The following is a 10,822-nucleotide window of genomic DNA, read 5'->3' on the forward strand; positions in this document are numbered from 1 at the left end:
GGTCAGTGTCACTGCTGTCTAATGAATACAGGATGAAAGAAGGAACCGTTGACTCCGAGACGAATCCAAAAACCGCTTTTTCCCGTTTGGACGCTGCCATCGTGTGTCTGAGCCGCAAACCGCAGCCGAGCCTGCAGGAGAGAGGAGGCAGCGGCTGGACTGGCGTGGTTCCGACGGAAAACGAAGAACACAAAGCTCCGTGGGCGCAGCAGATGCAGACCCGTCGGCGTATGAGAAGTGGACCGAGCCTGCTTCTGTAAAGTGGTTCTGACCGACACAAACACTGAGTCTCTAGCTGTTCGTTTGCTACTGTAATAATTACTGTAACTCAGACTTCTGCTGGAAACATCAACATTTATTAGGGACACAAACAAAAACTGGCCAAAGTGACTTTTGTGTCTAGATTTGAAAAAAAAAAAACATTTTGACCGTCATCATTTCTACAAGCAAGACAAAACATTTCCATCATTGCAGAACTTTAACAGCCTCCTCTGCAGCCCCCTCCCCCCTGGTGTCCTCCTCCATATCCACTTCCCCTGTAGCCTCCTCCTCCTCCTCTATAGCCCCTGTAGCCTCCTCCTCCTCTATAACCTCCTCCTCCGTAACCTCCTCCTCCCCCTCTATATCCTCTGTAACCTCCTCCATATCCACCTCCTCCCCCTCTATAGCCCCTGTATCCTCCTCCACCCCCTCCGTATGCGTCGAAGCGCGCCATCTTCGGGGGTCGAGGCCCGTCTCCCATCCTGTGTAGCGGGAGAGCAGAGGTCAGCAGGTTCTGGTTGACATTCTGGTTCTGGTGTCGCCGTGTGTGTCGGTACCTCTGGCTGCCAGCCATCGGGTTGAGTCCAGCTGCTGACATCTTGGAGATCTGTCTGATGGCGCTGAGCAGGTTCTCATTGGTTCGGTCCATCTGCCCGATGTATTCCGGGTCCTTGGTCACTTCAACCACCAGCGCCTCCAGCCCGGCCCGCAGAACTGCAACCCCTCCCGCCACATCATGGGGAATCCTCAGTTTGATCCTGAACACAATGATGGGAAAGGTTGAGACTCGCTTCCTGTGGGAAACATGAATCCACCTTATGAGTTTACTCAAGTAACATGAACCAGGATAAAGCAACTGCTGAAGAATTAATAGTCTGGTCCAGGACAAACCCAACACAGCAACTGTTCATCCGTAGCATCACAGCAGCTCTAAATGTCTCTTCATCCCTCACTACACGTTATAAACATACAATCACAGTCAACAGCACTGACTCAGGATCAGTAACTTCTATCTGTATGTTCCCTCTGATTTCGTTGCAGCTTGGGTCCAGACTGCGGTTCTGCGCATCCTCACCAGTCGTCAAGCTCCACGACGTCTCCATTGGAGCTGATCTTCTTGCAGCCGAACAGCAGCAGCTGCAGAGGACTGACCAGAGTCATCCCTTTGGCTGAGATGGCTCTGGTCCGAATCTGCAACACAAACAGTAAGGGTTAGTTTCCCATCCGGTCTGTTCCCTGGTCAAAGACTCCAAAACAAAACATCTCATTGTTCCTTCCAACGCTCCCCAGCCACATAAGCTCTAAACTAAACTCTAAAGACCAGTTTCAGGACCAAGTTATTAAAGAACGCCCCCCAGCCCTTAGAGGGCCAGCGTCATATCAGCCATAGACGGAGCTGAACGAGGGCTCTGAACCTTCTCGCTGAAGACGAAGAAAGGCGAGGGGTAGGTGGTGTCCTGGCTGCTGAAGGGACAGTTGACAGAGGACTTGTGGATGAGGGCGTTGCGTCCCTCGGTGGTCAGGATCTTCCTCTTCTCTTTGTGGTAACAGACGTTGGGGTACGAACCGAAGGTCAGCAGAGAAACCACCACGTCCAGGTTGTTGTCTGGGCCCACGTTGTTGAACATCTGTGTCATCAAACAGTCTGAGACACAGCAGATAAGGAATTACTGGTCTCTGTCCAGAGTGATTTATCAGAGGCTTGGTGATGCATTCAGGTACCTTCAGGGAAGCCAGAGTTGACCAGGATCTCCTTCAGCTGAACCTTGGCCTCCCAGGTCATCCTCAGAGTGGACATGTTGAGACGTTTGTGTTCACAGAAACGAATTTCTGCTTCCTCGCCATTAATCCTGAACAGGAACAACACAGGGTTTGTGACTTTCCAGCCTTAGCTCAGGATCTAAAGGATTCCTTTACCTAACAAAACGTCTTTCCACAGGATATTTTATTGATAAGTCAATTTCTCTGCTTACATCCATCCTCAGGGAAGATAAACCATCAAGACAGAGTGAACCTGACACTACCACCTTCTCCCTCAGACACACCTGACGTCGTCCCAGGCCTGGAAGACCGACAGCAGAGCCACGTGGTCGGAGAAACGAGTTCCAGCAAAGTTTCTGTGGACGAAGCCGAGACGTTTCCCTTCATTGATGAAAGGCTCTGGGAAACAGGAGGCGGCAGAGATAGTGCACATGGCATCCCCAACACTAGAGGGAGACAAACGGTTACAGTCCTGAAGGAACCGAGCTCAAGCTGTTCAAAGCAGCATCCTGAAGGAGGAACTGACTGGAAGATGCAGCCCATGATCATCATCTTCCCCAGCCGAGGTTCGATGGGCAGCCGAGCCAGAATCCGCCCCAGAGGAGTCAGCTCATCGTTGGTGTCCAGGGCATCCAGCTCTAAAACACAGAAGGAGAACACGTAAACCATGTGAAACCAAATAACCACGATCAGTAAGCGACCTAGTGACCTCTGAGCGCGTGTTCGGCCTCTATCACAGCATCCAGCGGCGGCGGCTCAATTGCCTTGGACAGGAAGTGTCCGATGGCTCCGAGTCTCAGCAGTTTGATGCTCAGAGCAACCTCATGCAGCGGCGTTCTGAAGATCTCTGGAGTCATGTGAGTCTCGAGCCTGCAGACACAGACACACGTGTTCACAGCGGCGTGGCCGAGAGCGAGTAGGCATCAGCAGAACCCACACCTCTCAAAACGAGCGCGGCTACAAAGGTGAAAGCAGAATCCGGGTCGCACTCGGCCGGCTCGCCCTTTCCTCTGCTCCAGGTTGGTCTTGGAGGCCCAGACGGTGGCATAGTTGGTCATGTTGTTGTGAGAGGTGAAGAGCTTCACCTTCTGCCTGATGAAGCAATACACAGGTCAGACCTGTGCTGAGACAACCCCCCCTCCCACCCAAACAAGCACCCACCCGCCCACTCACTTGCAGGAGTCAATGACGTAGACGACGTCGTTAATAGTGATGCTCGTCTCCGCGATGTTGGTCGACAAAATCACCTGAAACATGAGTTCAACACCACTTTAAAACGGCTCTACTCCAGATGGAGCCATTTCTAAAGAAGTCTGGTGTCAGCATTAAGAAATTAAATCGGAGCCTGAAGGCTTCCTTTGACTCACACAGACCAACGACCTATTTAGGCTTCTGTTGGTCTGTTGTGATGTGCTACAACGTTGTTATGACAGTGAAAAAGGCTATTTCCTACAGAATCTGACCTTGGTGATTTTGTCAGGAACCGGTTCGAACACCTTCCTCTGCTCCTCTCGAGGGATCTGAGAGTGCAGTGGCAGAATCCGATACCGGTTACTTCCTGGGAAAAGACATTACAGAACCTTCCATTTCCTTCTGCCTTTTATTTAGTGAGCCCTGCAGACAGCTCGGCCTCGGTCATAATGTGATACGCACCAAAGTGTGGGTTGGTCTCCAGGTGTCTCTGCATGGAGTAGATGAGGTTCCAGCCAGGCAGGAAGATGAGCACAGCGCCAGCCACCTGCAGCGTCTCGATGTATTTCAGGAGAGCCTCGACCAGCTCGAAGCACGTCTCCTTCTCGTTTATCAGCGCCATCGAGCGCTTGGTCTCTGCCGTGTAGTCAGGCCCACACATCATGTTACAGTTGGTCTGGAGAGGGAGGTAAGTAGGACTCACTGTTCCACAGCGATATGAATACAAGCCTGAGATAAACTCTGCATTTAATTTATGTGACAAGCTTGACTAAAGTAAACTGTGACTCATTACATAAATACACAACATTTATATCCTGATCCACTGACTACAGAAGAACAGGCTGATTTACATCGTCGTCGCCTCCCTCCTCTTCTTTGTCCCTCTTCTTTCGGTCCATTGGGGGAGGAACAAAGTTGGTCATCTGGATGCAATCTTCCAGGAAATACTCTGTAAACAACGCTTGTCAACTTTGAAGCTCCCATTTCTGTTAGTGCCTGATTCATACACACTCAGTGTGGTGGGTAGTCGGAGGTACCTTGAACAGGGAAGGTGCGACCAAACACCTCAATGATGGGACAGTTGAAGAAGTACTCTGTGAACATGGTGGTGTCGATGGTGGCAGACATCAGGATGACTCGGACCTCTGGGTAGGCCTGCACCACGTCTCTGAGGACCACCAGCAGGAAATCTGTCTGCACACACACACTGAAGGGTGAGAAGACGCAGAGACCTACTGGACGTAACCCTGAACCCAGATCAGTCCACTCACGTTGATGTCTCTCTCGTGGATCTCATCAACGATAACGTGACTGATGCCTCTGATTCCAGCCTCAAGCTTTCGCAGCAGGACCCCTGAGCACAAACACTCTTAGCTCACATATGTTCTAGAGGGTCCCTGAAATTACAATTGCTAACTTGTTCTCGCTTGTGATTTACTAAGCAACAGTACTGAGCGGTGTGTTTCACAGGCCTGAATAAACCAATCCCATTAATTGTGATCAGCTGATCATTGTGTCCGCTGGCTGAACGTCTCTGATGATCGCTGTACATAAACAAAGCTGCAGCTGGTTCCTGATTATATTTGTTCAGTCCACGCACCTACGGTGCAGAACAGAACGCTGGCGTGAGGCCGGGGGAGGACAGACTCGAAGCGGACACTGTAGCCACAGCTTTTCCCAAGATCCTCTCCTCTCTCGTAGGAAACTCTCTCAGCCACGGACACAGCGCTGATACGTCTGGGCTGGAGACAGGGCGACAACCAGACTCAATGTTTCACAAAAGCAGAAAACACTTTGATACGATGCGAGTAATAAGACCTAACAGACATTAAACAGACTACGATGATTGTTTCTGATTAAAAGCTGTAAAGAAAATGTGACATGTGCGTGATGCTTGTATCTGATCTTCCTACCTGTGTGACCACGATGTTACAGTCAGAGGCTTTGCCTGCTTTGATGAAGCGGTCCAGGATGTACTGAGGAACCTGAGTGGTTTTCCCGCAGCCCGTTGCTCCTCTGATAATCACTACAGGGTTGTTGTTCACAGCTTCCATGATCTCCTGCTCAAACTGTTTGACAGGCAGCTGCTCACGCTCCATCAGCATCTAAAGAACAGAGATGTCATCAACAGGTCCACCAAAATACTAATGGCAGCTCGAGCAGGATTTAACATAATGGAATCGCATGAAAAAAGAGCAGAGCTCACAGACAGTGAAGAGTCATAGTGTATGAAGGTTGTCTCTAGAAGAACCTCTTTTATGGGAACTTGTTGAGTGTTTAATGAAAAACATGACCAAAGGTAAAAGCTGTCAAACATCACCATGAATGTGACCATAGCAGAAGAGCAGGACCAACCTTGTGCAGGTTGTCGTCATGTTCCAGCTGGTACTGGAGCTCGTCATGCAGGTCATTGCTGATCTGCTCAGGGCTGCACTGTAGTACGAGGTCAGAAAATGGAGCAGATTTGTATATGACCTGACTTAGTCACTACAGGAAACACCAGGTAATGAGCAAAACTAACTCACAGGTCTGAGCAGGACCTGACCTTTTCTTTTATGTGAAGAGAACAGACAACTCACGTAGGCCAGTGGGCCCTCATCAATGTTACTGCTGGTCCAGGGGTTCCAGTTCACCTGTGGAGGGGACCAGGGGACGACCCCGGCTCCACTTTGACGCTGGGCCGGCTCAAACGTTGCTATCTTCCCCTGAACCAGCGACACTGAGCTGCTGGGATCTGTAGGCTGCAAGGGATGAGACCTGTCAGAACGCTCAGGTCCTGGTTACAGGTGCAGTTCGTATGAAGCCCTGATAACAGCAATGTCTGTAATTAGATGAACTCGATCCAAGGGGATCTGCTGACTCACGGGAGGCGAGATGTGGAGTCCAAGCTCCTGGATGACATTGACCAGCTGCTGCTGCAGATCTGGGGACACGTTGACCTCATACGCCTCCAACTGGACACAAAATACAAGTCAGCTGAAGCCTGAATTAGTTTCATGCAGCTAAAATTATTGTGCACATACAGTTTCTCCTTCCTTTTTCTTTGTGATACCAGAGTACGCCTCGATGATGCCCAGGTGGTAGAGCTGTCGGACCAAAGACAGAGCACACGACTGAGCTGCCAGCTTCTTGTTGGAGCCGTGCTCCCGTGCTGTAATTCCTGCAGGAGGGAGAGAAGCCGTGACCTTTGGCAAAACTGAAGCTCAGTGTTAGTGATGTTCACAAAGAATCTGTTTCTTACTTCTGCCGAGTTGTCTCACAAACAGCTGCATCTCTGCTATAAAACTCCTGCAGACACAAAAACATCGCAGCTTGGTTCTGTGTTCTCTAAATTAAAGTCTAAACCTTAACATGAAGTGAAGTAATGCACTCACCTGTTGGGCTCTCAAAAGGAAGCCTGTATGTTTTTCTGCCAGATTTTAAAAAACACCAATACACAGCTCTGACTCTGGACTCTCCCATCTGTTCCCTGATCCTGTGGTGAACAGTGACACCAGAAATCACAACCAGACTCCAGTGAGCCCCAGCTGCACCCATGGGACAGCTTTAGTGCACCTAAATGCTGTCCCATGTCTTCTCTCGGTTTGGTTATGAGTTCTGGCGTCACCTCCAAGTTCCCCAGATAAGAAGTCTCCAAAGCTGAACCTGTCACCTGCTGAATCCTGGTAGTTTAGATGTGAACTGACAAAACTGGAGAGCTGCAGCGTGTAAACATTTCAGCTGGTGTCGTTCCATCTTTTCTAGTTTCATTTTGGTGCAACCACTTAAAGCGACATCAGGTTTGGTACAGTGAGAGCTCTCTGCTGTAGCCAACACACTCTAGAGGTCTCAGGGTTTATAGCAGTCCAGCAGAAAAACATACAGAAACATCCTGAACGCGAGAAGATTTCAACTACCAACCAACAACACGACCGTGACATCGCGAGCCAGCGGCGCGCGTTGAATGTGGCTTAACGACGTAGCATGGATGTGGAGTTCGGTTGCAGTAAATGAGGTTTGTGTCGGACCACAGCAGGTGTGTCCCAACACATCCACTAACAGACACAGGTTTCTGTACAATTTCATTTGGTTTTAAACTACTGTGCTGATCCAGACCTGTTGTGGTCCGGTCCCACTTGGCTGTATTTATACTCAGCGCTTGTTTTCTCCTTCTGGAAGAACTGGTTGAGACGGGCCTTAGCATTCTCCAGTGTCCAGTTCCCGTGAAGGTTAGCATTCAGATCCACCTCCTCTGACTCCAGAGTCTAAAGAGGAAAGTTACACGTGTTAGAAATTAGTCGTGCAGCCAGTGAAACCGACCGATCACATACTGAAAATGAGCAGAAATCCTACCGCCTGCGCTTCCTGTTCGTCTTTTCTGGCGTAGTACTCCTTTAAGTTGGCTCCTCGGTCCCACTGAGCTTCTTCTCCTCTCCACCCAGAAGTTCCTGCTCCTGAGAAGCCCTGTCCAGTCCCCTCTGGAGCTGGCCCACTATCACCACCACTGTTTTCTAACAATAAAAGGAAAACACCATTGTGCAGAATGATGATGTTCAAAGCAACAACCTTGTCTGGGGGTCAGAGTAGCTTGCACATCACGTGTTCCCACTGTTACCTTTCTTAACATTCACTACCAGGTGAGGTGGCAGAGGCCCACCGGAGGGGAGGTTTCCAAAGCCACCATCACCTCCTCCTCCATCAGCACGGTCACCCTCTACAGCTGCCACCTGCTGACACACTCAGGTTTAACCTTTGCACAAACATATAGTTAGGTGATCAATGTTATTTACAAGAATAATGTTTATTATTAAAGCATGCGCTGACCCCCACAGCTGGGACCTCAGACGCATTTATTTCCCCGACTCGGACCAGGTAGTTGACAAAGTCTCTGGCAGCGTTGGTCTGGGCATCCTTCTTATTGGTGGAATTTCCCATCCCGATGTAGTTAAAGCCATCGACACGGACCTGACCGAAGCCGGGAAGAGGGTCAGAGAAGGACAAACGGGTCACATGAACTAGCTGAACACGACTCACCTCACACAGAAACTTTTGTCTGTTTTTGTTGCCTGCGGCTCTGATGTCATAGTTTGGAGTCAGCTTTTTCTTCCCACACCAGGCGTAAAGAAAGTTCTTGATGTCAGCCATTGTGTTCAGTCCGTAGGTTCAGTTGATCCCTTCTATGGCTCTGCTCATTGTAGGAGCAGTGTCTTGCTGACTGTCAGATTAATCTGAAAATACATTAAACCAAGTATTTATTTCAATTTGACCCCAGGATTTGACAAGCGAACTAGTGACTGGTTCGAGTATTTTTAAAATTGTATTTGGCAGAGAAGATAGTCTAAGGTTTATTTCCGAAAAAGCCTAAACTACCACTCACAGGTACAGTTAGCTGTGGTTAGCACCAGGAACTAGCTTCTGACCAGTAATGTGCGGTCAGGGTAGGCAGGGGACGCCGCTGGGCCTCACCTCGCCTGACAATACGGTAACGTGAATAAAAAAAATTCTTTTCTCTCCATTGATCTGTGTTATACGTGTTACAATTTTTTTTTTCTATAAATTAAATTATCTTTTATCTTTTTCCTGAGTAACAATCGTTAAAATTCGCATTTGCTTATTTAATATGGCGAGAAACCGGAAGTGAGGCGTCAGCGAGGGGAGCCTCAGCCCCGATGCTGAAACTGTCAGTAAACGGGCTGATACGAGGCGTAATCCCTTTTAGTTTCACATTTTGTCTCCAGTATAATGTTTGCAGCCTTATTTGCCTTGTTGCACTTTTATTCAACACCATGACTTTGTACAACCTGCCTAATGCGTTTATCGATGTATCTACTTTTCTGATCGCGCTAAAACCGACAGAAAACTCGAGGCGGCGTTGGACAGGTCTGCGCCTCATCCAGAAGGGGGCGCTGCTACCACCCTTTAAGGCAGGGTGTCCCCACAAATGAGTTTCACTTTTCTAAAAAGACTTCACACTAAGTAAAACAACTCAAGTGCTAGAGAAGTGAATTTGAACTTCGAGTGAAGTATTCTATTCCTAATAAAGAGCAAACCTGAAAAACTGATTGAAGCAGTATAAAGTTTTAAAAACATAAAACTTCACAACAGAGTCAAAATTGAACATTTACACCTGTCTATAATTTAGAACGAGTATGAATTGTGAAAAATACTGTACATGGAGTCTACAGGTCACCCTCTGCTATAAAACATATGTTCCTTCAAGACCAAATATGTTCCTTTAGGTGAGATAGAAATGATAATAAAAGGTAAAATGTGCATTCTGACAATTAAATAGTAAATAATACACTCTTAAGGTATTATGATTGTAAAATCTGACTCCAGAGGACTGACCGCACGCCTGACTGAGGCACCAAATCAAAGGCTGGCTACACAGCGACATGTGCCTTGTTCGTTGTGCTCGATGTTTATACATTTAATTCGTATGAACATCAACTAACCAGTTAGCTAGTTAGCTTAGGGTGACGCTAAGCTAAGACGGATGAATGGAAGAGCTGGGGTTGTGCGCTGAAAACACAACGTTACAAAAACTACAGACTCGCAACACAAAACAATCACACATTAGGTTTATGACGTACATAGAGCTCAACGAAGACGAAAGCTGCACAGACCTGCTAGTGAATCAGGCAGCTGCAGCACCGGAGCAGAACCAGTGGGAGCCTCCTGCGTCTTCTTCTTCTGCTTCTTTTTCTTCTTCTTCTTTTTGGTTTTATCGCGGTTCGCAGACTTTCTCAGTGCATTACCACCACCTTCTGCCTGAAACCTACCCTCTCTCTTACCCCCTTAAAAGAATATATACTGGGCAATAGATTATTACACGCTCCACTGTTTCTTCTGCTCCACACTCATACTGCCCTGGCTCATGCTTTTTTAGTATCTTTTTTGTGCGATTAAGTCTTGTGTGCCCAAACCTCATCCTTCTAATCAGACCATCCCTCCTCCTATTCCCACTACATCCTACCAGTGCTCTCACTTTCCTTTGTATGTTGTAGTATGATCTGCCCTTACTTCCTCTATCCCATTCTTCCTGCCAAATTATTTTAGTTCTCTTTTTATTGTACTCTATTTCTCCATTACTATACTTTATTTCAATATCGACATCTTTTTTCTCTGCTGTTTTCTGCTGGAATCACCCCTGTCCTCTATATATTTTGTTCAACATCTCCACCACCACATCTTGTCGAGCACTTGAATCCATTTTTTTAATGCTTATCAGCGAGCTACTTGAGTCTGACCTTATTAGGGATCATTGTTCTTCTTCGTCTTGCAACCAACAAAAAGACGCATACTGCCCCCTACTGTCCTGGAGCTTGAACCACACATTGCGTTCATACATTGCGTTTCTTTCAAACCTGTGATTAAAGCCCTATCCTGTCCTCCCTGTTTTCTGCTACTGTGTCTTCTTCTAATTCTTTTGCCAAACAAAAACAGCTGTAAATCTATGTCCATCTAATTCTCTTCCTTTTCCAGTTGTGTGTTATTTGTCAGTGGTTGTTTGTTGGTTATTAAGATGAGCCACATGTAGAACATGACACAGGATCCAACCAGTCACTACCCGTTGCTGATTACACACTGATTTGTAAAAAGTGGAAAGTGAAGTCAGAGGAGAGACATG

The 10,822-nt window shown here is 47.8% G+C and overlaps 1 protein-coding gene across 4 annotated transcripts; it reads right to left on the reverse strand.

Moving 5' to 3' along the window:
* Positions 1-334: 334 nt before the first annotated feature.
* Positions 335-9,975, reverse strand: dhx9 (DEAH (Asp-Glu-Ala-His) box helicase 9). Of its 4 annotated transcripts, none has more exons than XM_029131207.2 (28): positions 9,819-9,975; positions 8,227-8,420; positions 8,017-8,157; positions 7,808-7,919; positions 7,546-7,703; positions 7,309-7,457; positions 6,455-6,501; positions 6,237-6,373; positions 6,078-6,167; positions 5,793-5,954; positions 5,569-5,646; positions 5,127-5,318; positions 4,814-4,955; positions 4,485-4,567; positions 4,251-4,407; positions 4,065-4,162; positions 3,676-3,889; positions 3,486-3,580; positions 3,196-3,269; positions 2,962-3,114; positions 2,732-2,892; positions 2,549-2,660; positions 2,307-2,468; positions 1,984-2,111; positions 1,677-1,906; positions 1,337-1,452; positions 819-1,019; positions 335-743 (listed from the first exon to the last, which is right to left on the reverse strand). In XM_029131207.2, the coding sequence occupies exons 2-28, from the start codon at positions 8,335-8,337 to the stop codon at positions 479-481; spliced, it is 3,768 nt and encodes a 1,255-aa protein (XP_028987040.1). In that variant the 5' UTR covers positions 8,338-8,420; positions 9,819-9,975; the 3' UTR covers positions 335-478. The 4 variants fall into 4 exon arrangements, with proteins under 4 accessions (XP_028987040.1, XP_028987041.1, XP_055359821.1 ...); XM_029131208.3 differs by having other exon boundaries at positions 9,786-9,884; XM_055503846.1 differs by lacking the exons at positions 7,546-7,703; positions 7,808-7,919; positions 8,017-8,157; positions 8,227-8,420; positions 9,819-9,975 and adding an exon at positions 6,588-6,688 and having other exon boundaries at positions 7,309-7,329.
* Between the last annotated feature and the right edge of the window lie 847 nt (positions 9,976-10,822).

Source organism: Betta splendens, chromosome 17 (genome assembly GCF_900634795.4).
Source record: "Betta splendens chromosome 17, fBetSpl5.4, whole genome shotgun sequence".
Classification (NCBI taxonomy): domain Eukaryota; kingdom Metazoa; phylum Chordata; class Actinopteri; order Anabantiformes; family Osphronemidae; genus Betta; species Betta splendens.